Source organism: Sinocyclocheilus grahami, unplaced genomic scaffold (assembly GCF_001515645.1).
Source record: "Sinocyclocheilus grahami isolate Dianchi unplaced genomic scaffold, SAMN03320097.WGS_v1.1 scaffold97.1, whole genome shotgun sequence".
Taxonomy (NCBI): Eukaryota; Metazoa; Chordata; class Actinopteri; order Cypriniformes; family Cyprinidae; genus Sinocyclocheilus; species Sinocyclocheilus grahami.
In genome coordinates this window covers 1,109,826-1,135,424 of record NW_015505276.1, presented here as the reverse complement: position 1 = coordinate 1,135,424, position 25,599 = coordinate 1,109,826, and the positions used below count along the sequence as shown (strand labels likewise).

The 25,599-nt window shown below is 41.0% G+C and overlaps 2 protein-coding genes across 4 annotated transcripts in view; one reads left to right on the top strand and one right to left on the bottom strand.

The window, feature by feature from the left end:
* The window catches only part of LOC107587945 (calmodulin-regulated spectrin-associated protein 3-like), a 42,994-nt gene extending 23,185 nt beyond the window's left edge, over window positions 1-19,809 (top strand). The window contains exons 3-17 of one of the 3 annotated variants that reach the window (XM_016275917.1): window positions 7,434-7,574; window positions 10,175-10,261; window positions 11,680-11,818; window positions 11,910-12,049; window positions 12,397-12,490; window positions 12,630-12,675; window positions 12,875-12,939; window positions 13,157-13,193; window positions 13,281-15,324; window positions 15,407-15,531; window positions 16,254-16,537; window positions 16,631-16,724; window positions 16,810-16,922; window positions 17,237-17,355; window positions 17,490-19,809. In XM_016275917.1, the coding sequence (XP_016131403.1) occupies window positions 7,434-7,574; window positions 10,175-10,261; window positions 11,680-11,818; window positions 11,910-12,049; window positions 12,397-12,490; window positions 12,630-12,675; window positions 12,875-12,939; window positions 13,157-13,193; window positions 13,281-15,324; window positions 15,407-15,531; window positions 16,254-16,537; window positions 16,631-16,724; window positions 16,810-16,922; window positions 17,237-17,355; window positions 17,490-17,792 (3,831 nt within the window). In that variant the 3' untranslated portion in view covers window positions 17,793-19,809. Of the gene's footprint in view, window positions 1-7,433; window positions 7,575-10,174; window positions 10,262-11,679; window positions 11,819-11,909; window positions 12,050-12,396; window positions 12,491-12,629; window positions 12,676-12,874; window positions 12,940-13,120; window positions 13,194-13,280; window positions 15,325-15,406; window positions 15,532-16,253; window positions 16,538-16,630; window positions 16,725-16,809; window positions 16,923-17,236; window positions 17,356-17,489 lie in introns of all 3 variants that reach the window. The other 2 variants (XM_016275916.1, XM_016275915.1) reach the window with 2 other exon arrangements.
* A 751-nt stretch (window positions 19,810-20,560) lies between these two features.
* LOC107587942 (nuclear receptor subfamily 5 group A member 2-like) lies at window positions 20,561-25,300 on the bottom strand. Its single transcript, XM_016275911.1, has 7 exons — window positions 25,072-25,300; window positions 24,377-24,492; window positions 24,110-24,251; window positions 22,801-23,540; window positions 21,374-21,493; window positions 20,941-21,088; window positions 20,561-20,868 (listed from the first exon to the last, which is right to left on the bottom strand). The coding sequence occupies exons 1-7, from the start codon at window positions 25,169-25,171 to the stop codon at window positions 20,621-20,623; spliced, it is 1,614 nt and encodes a 537-aa protein (XP_016131397.1). The 5' UTR covers window positions 25,172-25,300; the 3' UTR covers window positions 20,561-20,620.
* Window positions 25,301-25,599: the final 299 nt, after the last annotated feature.

Sequence of the window (25,599 nt, the reverse complement as noted above, 5' to 3'; positions counted from 1 at the left end):
TGAAAGCCGATCCGGTGATCCACAGCGCGAAGTTCATGTATTTCCTCAGCGACCAGTACGGATTAGTTTCAGGCATGACGAAGCGGATATCGTCCTCTTTTGGAAGGCCAAACAAAGTAGTTTCGCTTTCACAATGAAACACAGCGCCTTCTCGACATGGCGGCGGCGGCAACAACAATATTAAAGCGAGAATAAAAGTTACGCCTTTTTTCTTTGCGTGAACATTTTTACGGCGTTATGCAAATCTTCCCACATAGTGATGTAGATATGTGGGGGCGTGTTAGAACGAGCCGTTTTAGGTAGGCGTGGTTGACTCTTAACTTTTATAAAGAATATCTCTTTGGATTTGAGACTTTAGTCTTTGCAACTTTACAGATCTTCTTTATGCACCAAGAGCTTGTAACACTCAAAGAGAAAGAAAAAAATTGAAATCGCATCATATGACCCCTTTAAAAAGCCTCATATTTTAGGATGGTCCAGCCGAAGACTTGACCATTTGGCGATTGGCTCTTTTAGTTTGGAGCCAAGTATTATTCTCCTGTATTTCGTCACTTTCTCCCATTCATAGTAATATCTGAATGCACCGGGTTGGTATGTCTATAGTCTTCTTTGGCCATATCTAGAATTTGTATCAGGAACTGCCCATGATGGCAAAAAATATTGTCTAGGCAGGAACCTCAGTAGGTTTTGGGACACAAGCGATGTATCTATGTTTTATTGAGCTTAGATGTCTCATTGTAGTCCAGCAGCTCAGATCAAAGGGATATCAAAGCTGATTTGGCCTGCCAAAAGTCACAATCAATTGACCTCCTTTGGATTAGGACACATGTGGATGGTTTCACTGCAGCACTGGGGGATGGTTTCTGGAGGTAAAGGGGGTTTTGGGGAGGGGCGGCTCCTGTTTATGCTTGGATTCCAGGGATTATAGCATATAAAGCAGCTCCCCCTCTCCAGCAATCCCTTGAGTAGATCCAGCTGTAAGGGACAGGACAGTTATTGAAAAACCGCATGCTAAGCCCAGGCTCACTGGGGTGGATGGAGAGACAATGCAGGGGCTGACAAATAGTGGCAGGGTCGAGGGATCAGGCCTTAAAACAATAACCAGACAAAAGACAGCAGACCCTGTACTGATGTAGCACTTTTCCTCCCTGTCATAGAGGGTCCTTCTCACAGCAGGAAGGGCTTTAATGGACACTAATGGAGTGTTTGATTCTCCTTAGGCCCAGAGCTTTTTACATGAACTGTTCCTCTTACCAGGATTTAACCAAAACATACTACTGTAGGTGATAGACGTCAGTGTTGTCGAATATAAATAAGTCATGATTGGTGATAGGTCAGTATATCAGACAGGTTGATTAATCAGGTGATTTAATACAGTTGTCTGATTATATACTTGGCAGAAAGGTTTTTTCCCTTATGTCAAGTCCTAAAACTACCAACATATTATTAGATGCTAAAAATTTTGTCATCAAATGTTTACAGTAAATAACACGTATAGTAAAATGTTTGACCTGTTATACATAAAATTTCACAAATTGTATGCATGTCTCATTAAAAATCCTCAGTTGTTGTTTTTTTTTATTTATTTTTATTTGTGTTTTATTTAGTGACTTTGCTTTGTTAGTTTTGCTGTTTTGCAGGGTTATTATAGTTTTAAAAAATTGTTTATTTAAATAAAAAAATAAAAGCTAACAGAAATAATAATAATCTATATATTATATTATATTATATTATATAAAAACTAATAAAACGGACAAAACAAAATTACTAAAACGAACTAGTTTTTTAAACTAGAATTAAATTATTAAATAAATAATATTATTAAAATAATGGAAAATGGAAATTATTGTATTATAAAAATGGAAAATATAAAAATAAAAAGTGATTCAAAATGTTAAACTATAATGATACTAAAGTAACAATTTTTTTTCTTAAAGAAACAAGGTGTCCCATGTATTGCTCACAGAGCTCACAGATAAATTGATTATAACAACAGTGGTTGTGTCGATGAACTTGCAAAACTTTAAAAAAGCTGTACCCTTTGACAAATTTGGCAAAGAGATAATTTTGGACCCTGTTAACAGCCCAGCCTTTTTGAACCTAATGTCTTTTCTTTTTTTTTAACCATTCTCCGCAGTGACCCATTTCTTGCTTTGTCTCGCCCCCGTTATACCCAATTTAAATTCTGTGTATTTGTTCCAGTGTCAGTTCTCCAACAGAGCCATCTCTGATGAGTGCTGACTCCTCTGAGGATGCATGATAGCGTGTGGTGCCTGTGGCAGGTGAATGTTCAGCTCTGCTGTCTCTGTCTGGGACTCCGGCTGCTGGTGTCATGATGTACTCGGCGAGCTGTGCCGGTGAGCTCTGGGCTCATCTGGTGCTGTCTGGCTGCTCGTGGTGCGCTTCCCAGGCCTGGCTGTGGGGGCGGCTGGCTGACTGGCTGCTGTAGCAGCGTGATGAAAGTGGGTCATGATGTAGAATTAGGATGGAGATGCAGCAGTCTGAAACAAGGCCAGTAACAGCTTTGGAGCTGTAGTCTGTTTTAGCAATGAATATGCATCAAAATTTGGCATAGTTCCAGCACAGAAAGTGAGACAACTAAAACTTTATGTACTTACACTTGATGTATTAAATTCTTTTTTGGACATGCACCATGATAATACCATCGTATACCATAGTCCCATGGTGTTACCATCTGATAATTTCATAATTGATGAACTTTGCAACATTGACACTGTTATTGAACTAAATTTAATCAACAGTGAGCTAAATTGAGCTGAATAACGACAATATTGTTTTCTGTAGAGCTGCTTTACAGCTATAATTGATAAAACTGATGAAATTTGCTACACTTACAGATTTTGCTGTCTATTTATTTCTGTGAAACAGCCTGTATTGTATAAAGCTCTATACAAATACGTTTGACTTCATGATGCAAAGCACATTTTGTCTTCCACTCTATGTGGAACAGGGAAGATATACTTCCTTCTGAATGAAGGAACATCTGGAGACACATTGCTGTGACCTTCCTGGTTAGCTGTACACATCTCTGCAGGTTTGACATTTTCCACTCGGATGCGGAGCAGAGCCCAGCCCCCATAGAGGATAAAGATCTGTGAAGATTAGTGATAATCTGTGATCCAGACTCGGCATCAGCATCCAGCTGAATATTAACAACCAGACATGCCACATTTAAGTTCTGTTCAACTGATCTGAGACGTCTAATTCATTTAATTGAAAAAGGAAGCAAGGTGTCTCACAAAATGCTCACAGATGCATTGATTTATAATCTGTGCGTCCATCTACAATACCATCAGGTGATAATCTGTGACCCAGACTCAGCATTATCATACACCTGAATATTAACAATATTCACTATTAACAATAATATTAACTGTTCAACTGATCTGAGAGGTGTATTTTATTACTTTATTTCATTATTTTTCATCTTTATTTTTAGTCTTATTTTTAAATGTATTTTAATCGTGTCTTTAATCTTATTTTAAGTTTATTTTCTTATTTTAATATATTAAAAAGGATGCAAGATGTCTCAAAAATTCCTCTGATGCTTTAATTTATAATCTGTGCTTCCATTTTTGTGTATTATTTATTCTGCAATGCTGTCAAGTGATAATCTGTGATCCAGACTCAGAATCATCATACATCTGAATATTTACAACTAGACATGCCAACTCTGCTATATTACTTACTTAGGATTTTTATTTTATTTTAGCTTATTTTATTTTATTGAGCAAGGAAACAAAGTGCCTCTCAAATTGCTCACTGATTCATCGATTTATAATCTGTATGTCTATTTTTGTGTAGTATTATTAATTCTGCAGTGCTGTCAAGGGCTTCCTGTGAGCTGCATGCATGTAGTTCCATGAGAGACTCAGGTTGCTGCTGTTGTTGTTTTGTTTGTTTAAAGCAGCACTATGTAACTTTTGGCGCTCTAGCGGTTAATAAACAGAACTGCACACATCCCGTGGAAGAACATTCCAACCGGCGCTACTTCTCTAAGTTAAGAACATTCCAACCGGCGCTACTTCTCTAAGTTAAGAACATTCCAACCGGAGCTACTTCTCTAAGTTTATAATAATGTCTATGGCGATTCACACAGGTATGTGTTACTCCGCAGCGGTGACGACCCAACCAGGCTACAATAGTCCAAATATAAGTACTTATTATAAGTGTACCGTAGTGATTCAGAATAAGACAAAAACGCGGTTTGGAAGATGAATTCATGATGTACTCGCTCATTATATACATTTTGCAAATTTTGAGCACAGAAAAAGTTACATAGTGCTGCTTTAAGATATTCTGGAGGAAATTGTAATAAATGGCTGGAGTTTGTATAACCAGAACTAAACGGGAATTTGGAAGTCAGATTATTGCCGTCTACTTCCTGAAGTTCCTGTACAGCTGTGAGACTCAAGGAGCTGTATTTAAGCACTGCGTTGTGCTCTGCTGCTTGGTTTTATTAATAACAAACACAACTGATTTTCATATTAGAAATGTTTTCAGTATACAGTGTGTGTGTTTATATGCATGTGCTTGGAGAATTAGTTCATAAGGTCCAGGGCTGCAGTGTTTTCTGTAAATCACCCCCTGCTGCGCCCCTGGCCCTCTTATCCTCCTGTCTGTGGCACACAGAGGGCTGGGGGTTAGAGATAATCATCTGTTTTCCCCACACAGTTATAATAACCACAGTGAACTTTGTTTTGCCTTTGTCCTGCCAGTGGAGTATTTTGGCGGTTGTCACAGGACTGCCTGGGTTTGTGGTGACGGCAGAATGTCATTAGGACTAGCTGTTGTGTTACCTCAGGATTTCCAGCTTCATCTGTGTGCTCTAAGCTGTGGTGAGGTGCATTGTGGGTCAAACTGGTTGTTATGGTGATTTGGCAGGCCGGTTGTGCTCTGTGTTCCAGTGTTGGACCTGCTCCCCTCTCATTAGGAAACTTGTGATTCGGCTTAGGGAGTGTCGGGACGGGAAATCCAAGCCCCCCTCCCATCTCCTCTCGCATTCATTCCTCTCTTTTGTCGTGAACTGCTCTCCCCTACTCTCTGTATAATTACTATACCGTATAACAGAGCAGAGCTTGTGACCTCTGCAGTAGTTTCGTACCGATCGGACACAAAATCATTTTTGCTCTTATTTTGGGCAGAGATCTGTGGATTTTTTTGTTAATTGTAGACAAGAGATTTAATTTGTACTCTTTTTGTCTTTCTTCCCATCTGTACTCTCTTTGCTTATTGCTTCCATATTAAGAAAAGCTCATGGGCATTTGTTACATGTTGTTTGATGTATATTCAACCACACTGTTGCTAATTTATGCATTTACTGTAAAAATGATCTCTGACACTTTTATTGCCACTAAATGCAACGTTTATGTTTTCATCCCGTTTCGCTTTGCACCAGAACATCTGTTCTTAAAGCGGCACAGAGATCGGTTTAAACCCTCCCACTGAGGCTTATCCTCACGAACACGGGCCCCTGGCTGAGCCAGTCACTGGAAGCTGAGGTAAAAATGCTTTCTGACAGAGCCGCTTCTCCCTCGGCTCTCTGCAGAGGTCAGCACTTCAGTTCACGCTCGGAAAGACACTGCCGTTCAGTGTGTCACTGTACTGAACAGGATAAACGCATTACTGGCTGCTTGCAAAGGATGAAAGCTGCATGTAAGGGGGCAGACAGTGGTTGGGACAGATTAGCGTTAGCCGTGTGTGGTAGAGAGGCGGGCCGCATAATGGAATGTGTCCCTCTGACCTGTTTGACTGTTTGAAAGTTAACGATTATAGCAGGCTGAGTATGGCCAATACGGAAGGCAGTGAAGACAGTCAGGTGATGACATTCATGTTCACAAAACAGCTATGAATAACACGACTGGAAACATGTGGAAGGCTGCGCGTGTTCTGTTGATTTTTGTTCTATTGTCTTTTGTTTTTGTCTTAAAAAAACATGAAAAGAACCCTCTGAAAATGTCTGGCATTGCTCCAGCTGATAGTGAATGATTGTCTTTGGCCATGTTTGTCTTAGTCATAAACCAAAAGGAAATCTGTTAGTTTTGTCCTTGAAAAATATCCTTTCTTTACTGTGTTTACTGATTTTGACTATGGAAGGAGTGTTTACCCTCATATCGATTCAAATGTCCCCTCCAGAACCACTATAGTGACCTTTGTGTTCCCATTGTGTTGCTGTGTTAATGAGTGTCACACAGTCTGGGTTATATTTTTATCCAAAATCAAGATTACATTTAGGTTTAAGTAGCCTATAGCCTAATGAAAATTCACATTAAAATGAAGCTTTGGGACATTAACATTTATTATTTTTACTGTAATGCAAAAACGTTACTGTATTTTTATTAAATTCAGTATAAATTATTTATACTTTTGCATTATTATTAAAAAATTTTTTTTTACCTAAACTATTTTCATGCAGTTCACCTGAACATTAGCTGTAAATTGCTATTGACTACACTGACACTCTCGGTGGTTTGGGCTGCAGGTAGTAAACGTCCCCTGGTTGAAGTGCAGAAAGTAGTTAATGGCTTAACCCTCTTATCGCAGCTAAGGTGCTCTCCATGACTCCATGATATTGCGGTTGGGTTGTTTTTAATGGGCTTGGGTGTGAGCTGCCTCACTGTAATGGACTGAGATCATCTGGCCATTTTGACCAAGATGCAGACACGCAGATGATCTTCGTTGAGCATGTGCATGAATTCACAATGTATGCTAGTTTAAAATAATTTAAAATTTTGACATAATTACAATTTAATTTTAACAACAATTTGGAACCAAAATAAAATTTTTTGCACACACTCATTGGTATCTGATGTGCTCAGAAACCCCAGCGCGCGCACACACAAACACATACTGTCTGCAACACAAATGTGGAATCATGCTGGGGGTTTGGAATTGCAGTCCCCATTGAGCTGTTCTGCAGCACTGCCCTGTATCCTGGAGTTTGTCACACATGAGTCATACTGCAATATGTCATTGAGAGAGGGAGAGAAGAGGAGGGAGGGAAACAATACTGCTGCAACACTTAAAAAGAGAAAAGAAACAGCAGGAAGTCAGTAATGAATAATATTGATTCATGTCTTGCTGCTTGATTGCACAGTGCTTCAAGGATGCACTACGCAGCAGAACAATGCATATGCATGTAAGTCGTGGCACATTATTTTTCACAAGTCTTTTACTCTGTATACTGTATCTCTCTTGCAGTGTCACGCACACTTATGCAGAAAACCAAACATTCTTCTTACATAAAGAATCTTCAGTCCTGTGGCATTAGAAAGGCCTTGCTTTCTGATGCTGTTCTGAATGTTACTAGACGGTGTTATATTACATTAGGCGCATTAGGTCAGTGTTCGAAATGACAGCTGGGTTTTCTTTATGCTCAGACAGTCCTGTTTGTTTTCCTCTGATTGGTACAGAGTGCCCACTTGGAGTTGATGGATGCCTTAATGGCAGTGGGTGCCATGGAGACGGTGAGCACAGTCTTGGCGAGCGGCGGATCAGAGCTGTTTGGTACAGATGCAACCTGGGACAGAGTCCTGCTTTGCTGGGTGAACACGGTGAGTCTTCTAATGAACTTAAGCAACACAGTTTCTTGGAGCTCAAATAACTCTTATAAACTCTCATAACCCATAAATCTAACTAAAAAGAATAATTTACAATGTTTAAAAGAGTAGTAAAAATGTAGCTATAACAGTTTATTTCATCATTTACTCACTCACTTGTTCCAAACCTCTATGATGCTTAACATAATCTGCAATATTCCAAGTACTTTTATGATGGGTAACATTATCTATGAATAACTTAAAATTTCAGTCTGTTTCTCGCATAAAGCTATCACATTGCTTTAGAAAACTTTTCGAACATAGTCAGGGCTCGCAAAATTTCAAAATCGCTGGTAGCCCTTCGGGCAGACATTCTTCAGATTTTGGTAGCCCAAAATGAATTTAAGTAGCCCGAATAAAAAAATTAAAAAAAAGACACCGGCTGAACTTCACTGCGGACAAATCAGCATGATTTGAAAAACTTCAGTGATTGCTTTTTTTTCTTCAAATAACAAGTCAAGAGAGTAGGGGTGCAACGGATCACAAGACCCATGGCTCGGATTATATTGCATTATCATATCAGATTTTGAGTAACAGATCGGATAATTTTGCAGATGAGCAAAAAAAAATATGGTTCTTTATTATTTAAATAACAGAATACTTTGATACCACAGCAAAAACTAGTAGCATATAGGGATGTAACAATTCACTCAACTCGCGATACGATTCACAATACTGATTTCACAATACAATTTTCTCACAATTTTCTCTTTTTAACAAAATGAGATTTAAGACAAATTATAAATGAAAAGGTGTCCTTTTATTATTTCTCCCAACAAAATGCTGCACATTTCTTTGTCAAATAATAAAACTAACTTGAAAATTTTAAACAAATCCCAAATCAAATAATTTAATTATACAAATAAAATAAATCTCTTCATATAAACAAACTAAGGCTTTGGCTGTGCTTTTTCCGTTTAAAATCAGAGGCAACCACTGCACGATCCACGATCCAAACAAAGATGCTAAATACATGTTATTTAGATTGTATAATTTAGAAATTTGAAGCAAAAACAGAATTATCAGATTTTAGCTTTGTGAATGAGACGCAAATGTCACTCTGACAGCAGGTGGCGCTTATGGAACAGCAGGTATTAATAGACTCCTGCCCCTTTAAGACCGAATGCACGGATCCAATATAACGATGCACTTGAGATTTCTTTCTCCACTGTTTACGTTCACTTAAGACATAATCAACTGTGTTTACGAGAATACTTGCCGAGGCAGTTATTTTGAGATAATTTTGTTTGTATGTGTTCATTCAGATGCAAGGATACACGAAAGAGGAATCAATTCTGTGTACGCACATTGTCTTAAAGGGGTCATATGATGCGATTTCAAGTTTTCCTTTTGACAATCTGGTATTTGCTATTGACTGTTCAAATGCGGAGTTTTGCGCATCGTGTGTTTGTGTGTGTGTGCGTGCGTGTGAGAGAGAGAGCGAGAGACAGTGATCACATCACAGTGGAGTCAGCTGTCTTAACCGTGGCTTGTGTACTGCAAACACATACCAGCTTCATCACTGTGTCTGTCACGCGACTCTGTTCCCCCTTCGGGCTCTGTCTTTGCATTTACTTTGAAAGATGAAGCTTGCCATTATGGTAAGCGTTACATTTCTGACGAGTGCTTGCGGTGTTCGGCCAATCACAATGCACTGGGTCAGCTGGCCAATCAGAGCAGACTGCGCTTGTCGTAAGGAGGGACGTTGTAGAAAACGAAGCGTTTGAGAGAGGCGGGGCATAGAGGACCTACAATAATGTACAGTATTTGAAAAATAATGTGTTTTTTGAACATTAAAGCATGTCAACATATTCTGTTACACCAAATACACAAAATAATGATCTTTTAAAAAAAGCATCATATGACCCCTTTAAACGCGGCTCTCTGTGTGCGCTTTGAATGTGCGCGCAGCTCCGAATGCACGTGAATGGTTTAAAACACTTGAATATTTAAATCAGCAAGATTTATAAACACGTGCAAACGATCAACTATGATCCGTTTTACCCCTACAAGCTAGTGAACAATGCAAATCAAGGAAGAAATTTTATATCACTGTTCAAGATAGCCCGTCGGGCAGGGCGGTGATACATTTTGGTAGCCCGAATGGAAAACACAATATCCCCGGGACGTCGGGCTAGCAATTTTGCGATCCCTGATAGTCATATGGGCTACTTTTATTATGCTTTTATAGTGCGTTTTGTCTTTTTTGGAGCTTGAGAGTTCTGTCCCAATCCCACTTTAAATGGGAAAGCACCTTGAATGTTCTATGTGTTCTATGGAGAAAAGAAAATCAAGCAAGTTTGAAACATGAAGATTAAATTATTAGACTAAATTTTCATTCTTGGGTGAACTATACCTTACACTTCCCTGTTTACATGTACTAACTAACCTCTAATATATAATATTACTGGCCCTAAAATAGAACCCTGTGGAACACCTTCACAAAAGATGCTCTGGGTGTGTGCTTCAACAAATAAAGTCATGTAGACTACTACAACTAAATGTGTACTTTGATGTCATTGTCATAAGGTGTTTTTTGTTTTTCTTTTGTGTAGCTGAATCAAAAACTGAAGGAACAAACAGAAGGTACACAAAATGACGCATCTCAGCCTAGTACTGAACCAGAGCCTGTTCAACCTTCGGTAAGAAACACTCATAAACAAAAACATACAGACTTGCTCACGAAAAGCTCAAAGGGCACATGTGTACGATAACTTGACCCCTACACCTCTACACAAACAGTCACTCATTTTCCTTAGCAGCACTATCTTTTCCCTCAAGGTCTACTTTGCTGTCTAAATTACCTATCCTCTTCCTCCTCCTCACTTCCCCTTCTACCTCTCTCCTCTCATATTCCTTCACTTCTTTCTGACAGTGTCCCACCCGCTGGTACTGGAAACTTGTTCCTGTAAGTCTTTCTCTTGTCTTCCATTCCACCTTCTTTCCTCCATTTTCCTGTCCTAAACCCATATAAATCTGTCCTCTTTCGCCCCCTGCTGGCAGTCCAGGTTACATTGATGGCACTTGATTCCTTTGACCCTGTTTGGGCAATTAATCTAAATCATGTCTCAATTTTAGAGTCCTCCACCTCATATCATGGACATTTATGCATCTATTAGATTAAATATTAAGTATAATAATATTGTCAATGACTTGCAGTATACCTGTAGAATTGTGTGGAGTTTATAGTAATAGAAAATAAAAAGTAAAGATGCAGCTTTTTGTTGATAGTCTGTGTATCTTATCATGGCACATATGTATGCTCAACGTTGCACTGCTGTTTTTGAGAGATGTAGTTGTAGTTTCATTGCATCAAGTTCTTGTTCCAGCACTGTAGATTCTACATTTAAAAGTTACATGGATTTCTTGATTTAGATATATTCTCTGGGTGAATCAAAATTGGAGTCAAAGACAGTATTGTTTAGTATCGCAGTGTTCTGAGAACAGTTCTTCCATTAGACGAGTAGTGTCAGTTGTCTCAACATCCTACATCATCATTTGCATTACAAAAAATAAGCCAGAAATATTAAACCATAGTCTATGGTGGTTAAGTGAACAATATAGTGTGTCTGTGTTGTTAGTGCACTTATCTCCTAGTGCATGTTGTGTGTATCAAGTGGAAAAGGTCTCTACTGATGTATCAGGTGTTGGCTGTTCACACAGCTGACTCTGTTCATTGCTCTGAACTGTTGAAGACTAAGTCTCTTGAGTGTTTGCTGTCCCACTTCCCGTTAACAATGTCCTTGCTGTTCCTCAACTTATGTCTCATTCGCTTTTACTGCATTTTGTCTTCATGCACTGCTTGCATGGATTCTTTTTGTTTTTGTGGCTGTTTTTTTTCCCTCTCTTGGACATTTATTGCCATCTGGTTGTCTTTTGTATGCATTTTTCATTTGGTGTTGGTTTCTTTGATATGGATATGTTTCCATCTCTATTTTTGCATTTGCACAAAATTCCCTGTCGATGAAAAATGAACAGTTTCACAATAACAATATAGAGTAACAAGCAACATAGCACTTAATCCAATATTGCTGTTCAACACACTATTTTTCTTGTTCAGATCCGGTACAGGAAGGACAGGATGCAGTCTAAGATCAAACCCTATTTTCCTGTGGTGAATGAAGTGAAGGATCTCTCAAACGGATGTGCTATTGCTGCAGTTATTCACCATTACTGTCCTGGTCTACTGAGATTAGAGGGTATGGTCACATTTCAAATCTGAATCTGTAGCATATAGGGGTGTATTTCGTAGATGTGTAAGACATTGATTTAATTTTTTTGTCCTATTAGATGTATGTATGAAGGACTCCATGTCTGTGGCTGACAGCCTGTACAACCTACAGCTGATTCGGGAGTTCTGTGACAGCTGTTTGAAGAGCTGCTACCCTCTAGCGTTGGAGGATATGCTCTACAGCCCAGCAGAATTAAAGGTATATAGAAACCTAAATTAAAACAGGATGAGGAGAGGGAGTCTGTATAGTGTAGTACAGTTAGTAAAACAAGGTCAGATTATGTACTGTGTTGGTTATGTTAAAATATGCTTCTAAGTATGCAGTAGGCTAGTGCACCAAAAATGGGCACAATGTAGCATTTTTTTCATTGCTATGGCGAATTAGACACTTTAAGATTAGTCTTTACACCGTTCAGTAACAATAAGTGCTGAAGAAACATCAACTGTGGATTCACTTCACATGATTATAATGGGATGATTTTTAATAATACAGTACAATGGGACATACTATGGTATTTTATATGTAGTGCGTGTTTCTCTTTCTAGACAAACATACTGAACTTTCTGGCAGAGCTCTTGTATTGGTTTGAGGTCTCAAAGCCAGAGTTTGTTCAGCCCCTGCAGAAATCTGAGCTGACTGGTAAGTACATGTCTTGATGAATGAATGGTTTATTATTAGTTTATTTTCCTGTAGATTTGTATGTTCCTTTTTAGATTTCTTCAGTGACAGTCTGTTAAAAAGGGATGTGTAAAATGAAGTAATTTTTTTATTCTTGTAGAAAAATCTGGAAGGACCAGCAATGGCAACAGCGGGTCCAGCAACAGGTACAACTGAATTTTTGGCATTTGGTTGTATAAAAGCCGTATATATAATTTGAAATCATAAACTGTCAGAGTTGCTGCCAAGAACGCAAAATTATACCAAAGCAAATTTTCAGTTTAAAAAAAAAAAGATCACTTAAATGAGCCGTTATAAAAATCAAGGCCGAAGCTTACCGTGATTTACTTGTCTTTTATGTACCAGTGGTTCTCCGTCTATCTTCAAAAAGCCTTTCCTGCCCATCTCTTCCCCTGTGACTGCAGCAACAGGTGAGGAAAATGTGCTGTTACTCTGTCCTGAGTCATCATTTGCCATTATTTGTTTGTTCCATTCTTTGTAATGTATGTAAACACTGTGTTTATTCTTGTTCGCATAAAGAAACAATCACATGGTCTGTGTTTGCATGTTGTATGTGTCATCCAGTCATGTTTGTGTTGTCTCTATGATCAGGATCTCTGACTCAGTCTACCTCAATGTCTCATGTAGAGGCAGCAGGAAGAACGTGGACTAAGAAACCACTTAGGTAAGGTACTTCACTGTTTTATGCATTTTTCTTTTCTTATTAATACTTTTTGGGGAATTAATCTTTTTTTTCTTGATGGCTCTTCAGCCGTCCCCTGTCCTCTGCTGTGTCCTTTAGTATTCCTTTTGGACTGGACAGTGATGTGGATATTGTGATGGGGAACCCTGTAATAACTCGGTCTGTCAGTTCGGACAATCTTAACCCTGCTGGTCAATCCATGACACATGTCCCATACACACCCCCAGAGGACCTCAGCCACTTGCTTAGTAAAGCTCCTGGGCCTAATGGGCCTCAAAGAGCTTCTTGGGCCACTCGAACTCGTCCGATGCTGGCTGAAGAGAACGGCATTGATGATAGTGTAACAGGAGAGCTACCAACAATTGAAGAGGCACTGCAGATCATCCACAACGAAGAGAAGATGGAGCCTCGCCTTCACCCGGACGGGGCACCTGATGGTTTCTACCTGCATTCACCAGATGATTCAGCAACTGCTAGACTTAATGGCAGCCCAGTGACTCTCAGCTCTTCAGCCCCATCCCGCTCAGGAATGCTCTACCACCGATCCTCAGGAGTCCCGCCAGAGCCCAGCCGCATCAGACACCCCTCAGAGGGATCCAGAGATGATGACTCCGTATTAAGAGATGGAAGTGTGGATTCAGATGCCTCGGAAGATCTTCCAAAAACTCACTCCACCCCTGCCACACCTGCCTCGGGCCCTCGCATAACACAACCGCGTGGTGAAGAGACACCGGATAGCGGCGTTAGAATGACCAATTTTGCAGAACGGAAAAAGAAACTTGTTCCAGAACAAGTACAGCCCAATGAATCACAGGCCCCACAGATGACTACATGGGTCAAGAAATCAGAGGAGAGTCCCAGTAAGAGTCCTGCTCTCAGCACTGAAATGTCAGAGCTGGGGGCGAGGCTTGAGGAGAAGCGGAAGGCTATTGAGGCTCAGAAGAAGCGTATAGAGGCCATCTTTGCCAAACACCGGCAACGGCTGGGAAAAACTGCCTTCCTGCAGTTAAAGAAGGAGCAGGAGGGTGGGGATGGCGAGGAAGGACGTCAAGGGGAGGTTGGTACCTCCTCTGTGGAAGATGACCTCAGCCGTTTGGCGCTAGAGGAGAAACTGGCACGCTTGGAGAGCGAGGAGCAGCAAGAGGAGGAACAGTTGAAAAAGGGCCCTTCAGTAGAAGAAGAGGGGAATATCAAGCCCTCTGTCCAACAGGACAATCCAGTAGAGAAAGAAAAAGCTGGAGTAGGAGTTCCTGGAGGAAAAGGCACGGCCCCTCTGGGAGATTACAACAATGCTGTGTCTAAACTAAGTGCTGCTCTCAATTCTCTCCAAAGTGATATGCAGCGCCTCTCGGAGCAGCAGAACCAGCTGATGAAGAAGAAGGCAGCTTCTAACAATCAGGCTTGGGTCATCTCACCCAGCTCCAAACCCTCAATAACTGCACCTTCTCGTTTGTCAAGGGAGTCCACTCGTGACCTGCCCTCTGCCTCCTCTTCTCCTTCCCCATCTCGCAAGATTGCAAGTCACACCGCTCCCCCCAAATCACCTGCATCCCACCGTAGGGCACAGTCTGCACCTCCAAAGAGCCCCAAACTGCATCACCACCCTCGGCCTGCAGAGCTCAAGACTCCTGTTTCCACAAGAGTTATAACTCCCCATCAAAGTGTGGACAACCTTCCTCATTTGCGAAGAGTGTCCCCGTGGCAATACAGGGATCAGAACTCGTCCTCTTTCAGCATAGGTACCTCCAGTCAGAGTGAGTCCCGCTCAGCTTCGTCCCTGGCTAGACCAGAGGACAACTTCTCAGACACCGGCTCCAGTGAAGAACATACAATCTTCAGCATGGAACTGGATAGCGGATCTTCACAGGTTCTGCCCCGAAAGGAGCGCCAGGGTGGTGGCAGCAGCTCAGGAGCTCCTTCTGAGTGCTCGTTTGAGAGTGACATTCCTGCAGCTGCTTTCAATGGCAAGCGCAACAGCCTTATCGAGATCTCACTGTCATCTCTCAAAGCATTAGAGGGTGAAGAAGCCGATCAGAGCCAGGATATCTTCTCGGATTCAATGAGCGACCAAACGGAGCCAGAAACTAGGGGTGGACTTGGATTCTTCTTCAAGGTTAGGGGAGAATCACATGCTAAACTTGGAGAAATTTAGCCTTAAAGGTGTAGCCTTTATTTAACAGTCTGAAACTCTCTAGCAGGATGAAGCTCGACCTGAGGATGAGATGGAGAGGAGAAGAGCTGCATTACTTGAGAAACAACAAAAGAGAGCAGAGGAGATGAAGAGGCGAAGACAGGAACAAGAAAGAGAGAGGGAGGCAAGGTAAGGCTTACCAACAAAGCTGTGAAAAGTGACAGCTGTGAATAAGTATGAATGATTGCACAAATCTTTAGACATATTGAGAGATAATGTGTAATTTCACTTTATTAGCAGTTAGCCTTTCATTGAAGGAGGGGTCTGAGCCAAATGTGGAATAAGTGCCAAAACAAGTCCCTTAAAGGGATAGTTCACCCAAAAATGAAAATTATGTCATTAATTACTCACCCTCGTGTCGTTATAAACCCGTAAGAACACAAATTAAGATATTTTAGATGAATTCTGAGAGCTCTCTGACCCTCCCATAGATAGCAATGTAATTACCACGATCAAGGTCCAGAAACGTAGCATAAGTGTGAGTAATTAATGACAGAATTTTCATTTTTGGGTGAACTAACCCTTTAAGTCCTTTTATTATCACTAAGTGTTTTCATACAAGGGTTTTGTTGAAACTGAAAGCCGAAAATCATCATCAGACTTGGTTGTGGGGTCTTTTTAACCTGTTACTACCTAGCAACCACCTACTTCTTGCAACTGCATCGTAGCCCATGGAAAACCACTCAGAACACCTTGGCAACTGCTTAGAAATTTCCTGGCCACTAACTGTGGGTGGTTGCAAGTTTAAAAAAAAAAAATTTATATGCCGTCTAATGCACTTCAACTTATGTTAATCCCTATTACCTTTTGGACATTGTGAGCTTTATCAGTATTGTCTATAAATGTTAAAGTAGGTCATCTTCAGTGGATGAGCCTCGCAGAGGAGAGGAGAGACCCCAAACTCCTTCTACCCCTCCACCTCCACGCACCCCTCCACCAGAGGGCACTCCTCAGCGGCGTGGAGACTTCACCCGCCAGGAGTATGAACGGCGACATCAGCTAAAAATAATGGAGGATCTAGATAAAGTTCTCCGCCAGAAACCCACTACAGTAAGAGGCGTCAAGAAGCAGAGGCCCAAAACAGTGTTCAGAGATGACTCCGACCTCTCTCGCAGCCCTGCCAAAGGGTTTATGGGTAAGTCATTGATCATCCAGAAGCTTATTTTCTTTCCATTGATAATCACAGTTAGAAAGCTATATGTGATTTGTCAACTCTTTTCCCTCTCAGGTTCTAGACTAAATAAAGTTTACTCCCATTCAACAATGAATCTGTCCTCCATGGCCAATGACAATGGAACGCTAACTGTCAGAAAATCTCCAAGGTAAATCTAATCTGTATTTGTTTGTCTGATAAAACATCTGCTCTTTATTGTGACCTCATCTCTAAATATTTATTCCTTCCCACAGTCGTTCTCATTCACCATCCAGACTGCTATCTCCAGGCCGTCTTGCTGCACAGAATGGAGACTGGGAAAATACATCTACTATTTCATCCCCAGCTTCCATACCAGAATACACTGGTAAACTATAAAAATTACATGATTTGCGGTTTAGTTAGTGGTGCTTGCTAAGGCATTTGCTCAAATTGGGGTTAATTATTTAAACAAACTCAGGTATTACATTTGGTGAACTACTCGTTGGACACATTTTTGAGATGGACATTGAACAACCTAGTAACCATCTAGCAATGTCTTAGCATTGTGGTTTGCGAATTTTGCATGGGCAAGTACCATTTGCAGAAAATCAAGCTATTTTAAGATTGTTTACATTTGGTTATGTGATCAAAAACTTTGACTTTTAAACAATGACATGCATTTTTGCACTTCCGTTTCAGGACCGAAACTCTACAAGGAGCCAAGCTTCAAGTCCAATAAGTTCATTATCAATAATGCCATCTCTCGCTGTTGTTTGGCAGGCAAGGTCAACGAACCACAGAAAAACAAGATTGTAGAGGTGAGTGACCTGTCAGTCAGCTTATCTAGCACACTCCGGGCTCTCATGACTCAACGTATATTTGCATGGGACATTTGAATGCATGATGTAATGGTCTGTTCCGTTCATTTGTATTTCTTTCTTGTCTGCGAAAGGAAATGGAGAAAAGCTCTGCGAACCATTTCCTCATCCTGTTCCGGGATGCCAGCTGTCAGTTCCGGGCGGTTTACACCATGAACCCCGAGACGGAGGAGATGGTTAGGCTCACAGGTATTGGGCCGCGTGTTATCAGTCCCACTATGGTGGAGTCGATCTACAAGTACAGCTCTGACCGCAAGCAGTTCACGGTCATCCCGTCCAAGACCATGTCCATGAGCGTGGATGCCTTCACCATTCCCAACCATCTATGGGAGCGCAAGCGCCCGGGAACCCCAAAGAAGCTCGGGACCCCAAAATAAAGCCTGCTGGAAATGCCAACTACGCCTGAGCTGGCCACGTCACCCTGGGTTTCTGTCCTCACTCCGGCAGAATAGCGGGGCACAGTGGAGTGCATGCCTGGAGAAGGAGTGGGATATCTAAAAAGAGGCCCTAATACAGAAAATCCTAAAAGAAAGTGCCCTCAGAAGTTCATGGCGGGTGACTGTGCAAAACCTCTCTGTGTAACTACAGGTCAAGTTACAAAGATCTATTCAGAAATCCCCATTGCCATTTTCTTAAGGTAACTCAAGAGAACACAAGTCATATTTACAAGAAAAGGGCCTGATTGGTTTTCTAAGATTGTACAAAATGTATCCTTGGCATTTTAGATGCAACTTTCCAGTCTCATCTTTCAAGTAAAATGAATGTCCTCCAGAAAAGATCCTTAGAAATGTTACTATCTTCCAGCTCCTTCCCTCCTTTACTCACTTTACTGGATCCATTGACATGTAAAGGATGCCCCAGATGAAATCGGATCTTTGCTCTTTGATGAATGTAGGGCACAAACCAACACAGGCCTTCTTATCGTCTTGTTTATCGTCATCAGCTTCTCAGTCTTAAGGGACTGAATGTAGAACTGAATTACAAGGGGGCGCAGCCACTCTCCTTTGTCACGTCATGCGAAAAAGTCCTATGCTGCTGTCCATTTCGAGTCTGTCTTGCTCTCGGATCAAACCGCCCTATCGCTTGGCCTTCCTAAAGTCAGTCGTAGACATCTGGATGTTTACTTTCTTAATGCTTCAGACCTAATCTAACTGGATCACTCAAGGTTTTGGACCTCAGGAGAGCATGTTAAAGACTCAGATATTTTCCTTCGCATTTGCTTTAAGAATGAATGAAAAAGTGAAAAGATGCCAGACCATGCAGTTGATTTCCATTAATGATACTCCAAAAATGAAGGAAGTCTTTTTACTCTGTTTAGCTGTAACTGGAAAAATAATGTAAGAAAAAAAAAATCAAGGCTGATTTAATATACTGTATATTTGAATGATGTTTATTGCTGATTCTTTCATTTTTGACAATGATTTGTATATTGTGGCGATTTGTAAGCAATGAATAAGCTACCCTGCTGCTTCACTACTAGAGCTGGATGTGCTGGTGTGAATGAGTGTGTGAGCGGGACCGGGGACAGAATGAAGACAGATGGTGAGAAACAATAAAGACAAATCTGATATTAACTCTCACTTATGTACCCAGAGATGAATGAACAAGTAGTCCTGTTTGGTGTAATGCATACTTACACCCCGACATGCAGCAGCACATAGTGATATACCAATAGTGAACTCCAATCGAAAGTGATATAAAACAAATGCTAAAAGGAAGTGATAAAAGGCAGATGAGCAGCCCTGGTGTCTGCTGCCTTAAACGGTTATTATGTTGTTTCTATTACTATGATCTATGAATAGTCTCCAAACTGTCTAACTTGGCCTTATTCGTTTCTTGGATGGCTTGAAGTTTTCTTTTTGTATAAAAGGGGCATTTAGTCTGTTTCTCTTTATCAAAGCACTAAAACAACTGATTAAGTCAGGCCACCCTTTCCTGTCTTCGGAGAATCAGATGAAGTACTTCACAGATTTGCTGTAAAGATGTACATATTTTGTAAAGAGCCAAAAAAAAAAACCATTTTTGAAATGATTGGATGATATGTTTCTGTGTCAAATGAATGGGAGATGTGTATTTGTGTGTAGGTTGCATGTGTTTGTCTGTTGGGTGAAACATGGTGTAATGTAACTGGATTCTGTGCAATTCTGTAGAATGTTAGGTCACCTAAGGTGTATTTATTGGGTAAGGATGAGCTAGAGTTTTCGGTTTAGTTTCTGATTTTATTATTTATGTACTGGCAAATGTGGTGATTCACTCGTTCATTTCAGAAAGCACATTAATGTTTTGTATTTTTCTTTCACTTTTTCCATGTTCATGTTGGTAGATTGTTTTCTCCCAAATTCTTTTGATTATGGATCAATCCCATGTGACCGGATTAAAATCATTTTTAAATAATCCTAGTTATTTCTCATCGTCACTGATTTTACTTGTTCTACAAGTTACATGCATTATATCAGCTTTTGTTGCCATTTTGTAAACATTTTAGTTTTTACTTTTAAATTTAGAATTTTTACATGTCCATGGCTATGTTTTTTGTTGTGTTCATATTATTCCCACTCTAAAAGTGCATCTTTGAACATGTAGGTGAATGTTAACCGTCCCAGTCATATTTTACCCCCAAATAAAATTTAAAAGTAAACAAAAAAACATATAATAATTGTTCAGTAGAGTCTTTTTACTAGAAGTAATTAGTTGTAACACGAAGTAATTCTGGTTTTTATTTGTATTTGCATTTCTATTAGGCAATTTTTTTTTTAAGTGAAATATGACCTGGACATGTTCTTGATGGGCTTCATAATCTTCAACCTTCTATAGCTGCATTCTAGACACATGATATCAGACCATAGAAATCTACGTATACAGACACTTTAATTGGAAACTCAAACTGATACACAAACAGTGTGATGAGCTTCTGTGACTGTGATAGAGATGTTAGACAGTTATTTCTTATACGAATGGCAGTGTTTGAACACTTGCATTTTTGAGTGGATGTGATCCATTACTGTAAGGATATATGTATGTGCTTTACATCTCATATACTCACAATACCCAAAACTACTTTTTGTTCCTATTGTTTGTATGTCCTGTTGTTAACTAGTACGTAGTGCCAGCCAACAATGACAACTAGATTTGTTCAGAGCTTAAAATTATTAGACACCAAATATATGAAAGCATTTCCAATAACAAGCTTTATTTTGATTGTGTCTCATGTGTGCTTAGCATGAAGCATTTCAGTCAGCAATGAGTTGCAAGGCAGATCTCCCAGCAGGTGGCGCTGATACAGGTATTCCTCCACCTGTAGGCTGATGCTGCGCACCTCTGGCAGACGGAGCAGCAGCTGTCCAAACTTGTCAGAGTGACCTGGGTGGGTTTGCATAGTGTGGTCCATCAAAGCCCTGTTTACACGCTCTTGAGTTTGTTCTACCTGCCTTCGATCCTGTACTGATTTAACATCTGCAAAACACATGGCCCTTACAACTATGGTCCAACAGGACATGTTCAGATTAAAAGAAAAAAGAAACCCACCTGGATTGAAGAGAACCAAATATTTGAGACACACAAACTCCTCTCTGTCTAGTTGTAGTGACCTAAGCTTGGAGACAAGGTCCTGGGCTCTGGACACCAAACTACTGAGAGTTTCTCCAGCCTGACTGAGGATGGTCAATACCTCAATCTGGTACAATAAAGGCAAGTCAAAGAAAATGCAAAGACTCCTAAACAGTCGTTAAACTGTAACTATGGTGAAGTGCAGCGTTGCCCAGCCCTGTTCCTGGAGGCACACCAATGGTACAAATTTTCCAACTCTTTCTAATTCATACCACCTGATTCAGCTCAACAGCATATTAGTAGAGACTGAAATAGATGGGCCAGATAAGGGAGACATCCAAAATGTGACCTGTTGATGTGCCTCCAGGAACAGAGTAGGGAAATGCTGGTTTAGTGATAGAGGTGTTCTTACCTGCTGCCCAGTAATAAGACAGATGCTGCCATCTCTCCCATAAGCCACCTGCCTGCATAAGTGATCCAGGACAAGAAGCTCACTCCAGCAGCTCTGCAGTAACACCATTTGATCCTCCACCTGTAAGAGATCAGGTACTCTAGTTATGCAGCATTGGACAACTTAGACCAGGGGTTCTCAACTCTGGCCCTCAAGGTCCACTTTTCTGCAGAGTTTAGCTCCAACCTTCATCAAACTCGCTTGCCAGTAACTTTCTAGTAATCCCAAAGACCCTGATTAGCTTGTTTAGGTGCATTTGATTAGGGTTGGAGCTAAACTGTGCAGGAAAGGGGACCTTGAGGGCCAGAGTTAAGAACCCCTGACTTTTGGTCCTTGAAAAGCAGAGATGGGCAGCTTCGGTCCTGGAGGGCCACTGTCCTGCAGCGTTTAGCTCCAACCCTAATCCTGAACAAGCCCTAAATTCAAGCCTGAACAAGCTAATCAATGTCTTTAAGAAAGCTACAGGCAGGTGAATTTTTTTTTTCAGAGTTGGAGCTAAACTCTGCAAGACAGTGGTCCTTCAGGACCGAAGTTGTCAATCCTTGTTGAAAAATGTACAAATGTTAACCCCATCCCTGCTCATAATACAAGCATGTATGTTGTTCTGGACCCTAGGCCTAAGCATGGGATGCTGGTGTCTCCACCAGGCTTCTAAAACAGCGAGATTCCTTGTTCAACCAGGAAGACAATACTACTCGGCAGCTTTCACCAGCTAGTTTTGCTAGTTGACAGTGTGGCCATGGTGCTCCACTACTTAGACCAGCATCTGACCAGCACTAACCATCTTAAACCAGGTTGGTACAGTAACCAAGATTTTGTCAAGTAGGACAAGTCTCTGGATCAACATTCCAAACAATTAATCAAATTTTAGGCATATGCAAAGCGGTAGAGTTAGGGTTAGTGTTAGAGACGTACACCATTCTTATCAACCAACAATTTTCTTGTGATTTTACAGGGGTTATGGTATGGTTAGTTTTGGGCAGGGGTGTCCAAACTCGGTCCTGGAGGGCTGCTGTCCTACAGAGTTTAGCTCCAAACCCAATTAAACACACCTGAACCAGCTAATCAAGGTCTTACAAGGCATACTAGAAACTTCCAGGCAGGTGTGTTGAGGAAAGGTGGAGCTAACCTCTGCAGGACAGTGGCCCGCCAGGAGTTCGGATACCCCTGTTTTTTGGGTTAGGGGTAGGGTTTGTTTCTTTGGGAAGCAATGATGTTGTATGACCAACAAAATATTGTGATCTAGAAACTGCATGGATAAATCATGGTGACCAGCTCAGAGCAGCAGACACATTCATACTGGTCTTTTCAGCAGTGATCCTGAAGATTACACTAACACATAACACAATGTATCCAATGTATATGCGATCATGTGCAAACTCTTCTACCTTAAGCTCCTTAAACAGTGTGCTGTTTCTTGCCCACTCCACCAGTCCAAACAAAGTCTGGTCAGCCATTTTGCACATGATGCTGAAGGTGTTGAGGCGGTCATGTTTTCCTCGGCAGGCCTGTTCTCTTTGGAGGCTTGCTAACACCCGCGTGCAAAGCTGCTTCTCATCTGGCTCAGCTTGTAGGAGCTCATTTAGGAAGCATGAACTAGGGGTTGGGGTTGAACTGGGTGTCAAGTTCTGTGCTGGAGTTGGGGTGGAACTTGGAGTTGAGGTTGGCGTGAGTGTAGGTGCAGGTGTGGAGAGAGCAGTAGGAGAGATTGGAGCAGGGGGTGTCACAGAAGCAGGGCTGTAGCTAAAGGGGAGCTCTCTTTTCTCGGGAGGGTATCCGTGAAAGCCTGGATAGCACAGTGTGTGGAAAGGTATGGATGGATCAGACAGAGTTCGATCTCTGTGCATGGTGCAGTCCAACAGCATGGGAAACTCCGACTGGCTCATACTGGGATGAAAGGGCTGAGGTGGATGGTAATGGTCAGAGCCAAGAGAAGCAGGGGACGGGTTGAGAACGTGAAAATCGTGAGGCACAGCAGGTACCAGTGCTTGTGGTCCCTCAATTTTTACCCTGTAGGGGGCAGTATTCGTCTGGTGATAGGTCCCTCTGTGCTGTTTCAGTTGCCTGTCCCGTCGGTACAGAGGTCCAAACTTGTTTCGCCCACCCCTCATTCTGTCCGCACGTACAGCTGTGACAAGTAATTTTACAATTAACTAAATCACACACTGTGATGTTCAAAAGAGCATGATAAATCCTCACAGTTCTAAATGATTGTTTCTCAAACCAGTTCCTGGAGGCACACCAACATTAAACATTTTCGAACTCTTCCTAATCAAACATGCTTTCAGTTCATCACATCTTTAGTAGAGACTCCAAGACCAGGAGTGGATGGATACGGTAAGGTAGACATCCAAAATGTGCGGGGTGGTGCGGGGGTCTCCAGGACAGGTTTGAGAAGCATTGCTCTATTAAAGTTGCGTAATTTAACTTTTTTTTTGTTGTTGTTGTTTGTCTGCACATTGCATTTTTCCCCATACTGGGTCATCAAAGATTGCTATTGCAATGGTTTATGGTTTCAAAGATAAGTGGGAACAGGACCAGCGCTATCTTGGATGGCTAATTGTGAATATCTTTCCATATCTCAGAGACAATAACTGCATTTTTCCTTACACAAAGTGTTATTTTAAAGAACTGAAAAAATATCTACCAAACTTATGGACCAAACGATGGAATCTTTGTTTGGGTTTGCATGCATACCTTCTTTCTTCATGCCAACAGCTAAACATTTCTGAAAGCGGCAGTAAGGACATCGTTTCCTCTGGGCTGGGTCCATGGGGCAGCACTGTGCATCTGCACACGTATAGCGCTTGTTATTCTGTACAGAGCGCTTAAAAAAGCCCTGGTGAGAATATTTGTTTTTAGTATTTAAGAATAATTATATAAATGAAAGAATATATATATATTTTTTTTTAAATTAAAGCTACTACTGTGTACTTGTTACTTCCTGACTAATGGAACACTTACCTTACAGCTCTCACATGTGAGTAGCCCATAGTGATATCCTGACACCCTGTCACCACACACAGGACAGCCCTCTTCTTGAGTTGCCCTACCGTCTGGGTCTGGTTTTAACTCCTGAGCTATGGGACATCACATTCATTGTAAATGTCCACTTTCTTTCTTAAAATAACTCTTACTTGTCACCTTCAGGAAACAGCAAATGAACATCAAGAAGCCTACTGTAAGATGATTGTCTAAGAGTGGGCTGTAAGGTTGAACAGTTTTATGACCAGTCTATCTAATAAATCGGCGGAGCAGTCTATTATATCTCAAATAGGCTTAGTCTCTTATCACTCGATTGATTAAACACTGAGATACAGGGCTTACATAATCCTTACAGTTTGATATTTTCAGCAGCAGGCAAAATATAAATAAAATGACTTCTGAATGTTTTTTAAATCTGCTGAAGCAAATGTCAATTGAATGAAATCCTAAATCTTTTTGATTCACGTCTTCAGTATGCGTACTAAACATGACTGAACTGTTCAGCACAAACAAATCATATGACAAGATTTTCTGAATATCGCAACAATCTTATTTCTAATGGAAACTGAATTAGTCATTGACTTCAAATGTTTACTATGCTCAAATGTATTACATTAGCAATTAATGCTATTGCTAAAGCCATTAAAATCTCTCCGATCTGAAGTTCTACTTACATGTTGACGCTCTCTCTTGTGACGCAAGGTCCTGTGAGTAATCGGCTGAGTGGAGGGCCGTGGGCTGAGGGTGATCCAGGGGATAGTTTGAGATGTTCATGGTCCATAGGAAAGGGGTGACATGGGTCACTGTAAGCTGTCATTCATAACTGTACAGGCCTCCAGGACTCGGAGCAGGACAGAGAGGAAAACAGGCACAGACACAGGCTATCTCAGAGATGGTGTAAAGGCCCTCAGTTGGACTTTGCTCAATACTGAGGGTAATAAACCTGAGTCTGTCACACCTTCCCAACAAGCAAGATCTCATTCATGCAAGGTGCATTGCAGGAGCAGCATATATGGAGGGACGCACTCACCATAAGAAAATAAACACAAAAAGATATAATGCTGAAATACTAATGTGTATCCATTCATGAAACTACCAAATGAGGCTTTTATAATTTGTGTTTATCAAACCAATCCAACTACAGCCATGTGATTTATCAAGTGTTTGGTAAACTCCAAGGAGCAGATCATAGAACTTTCAGT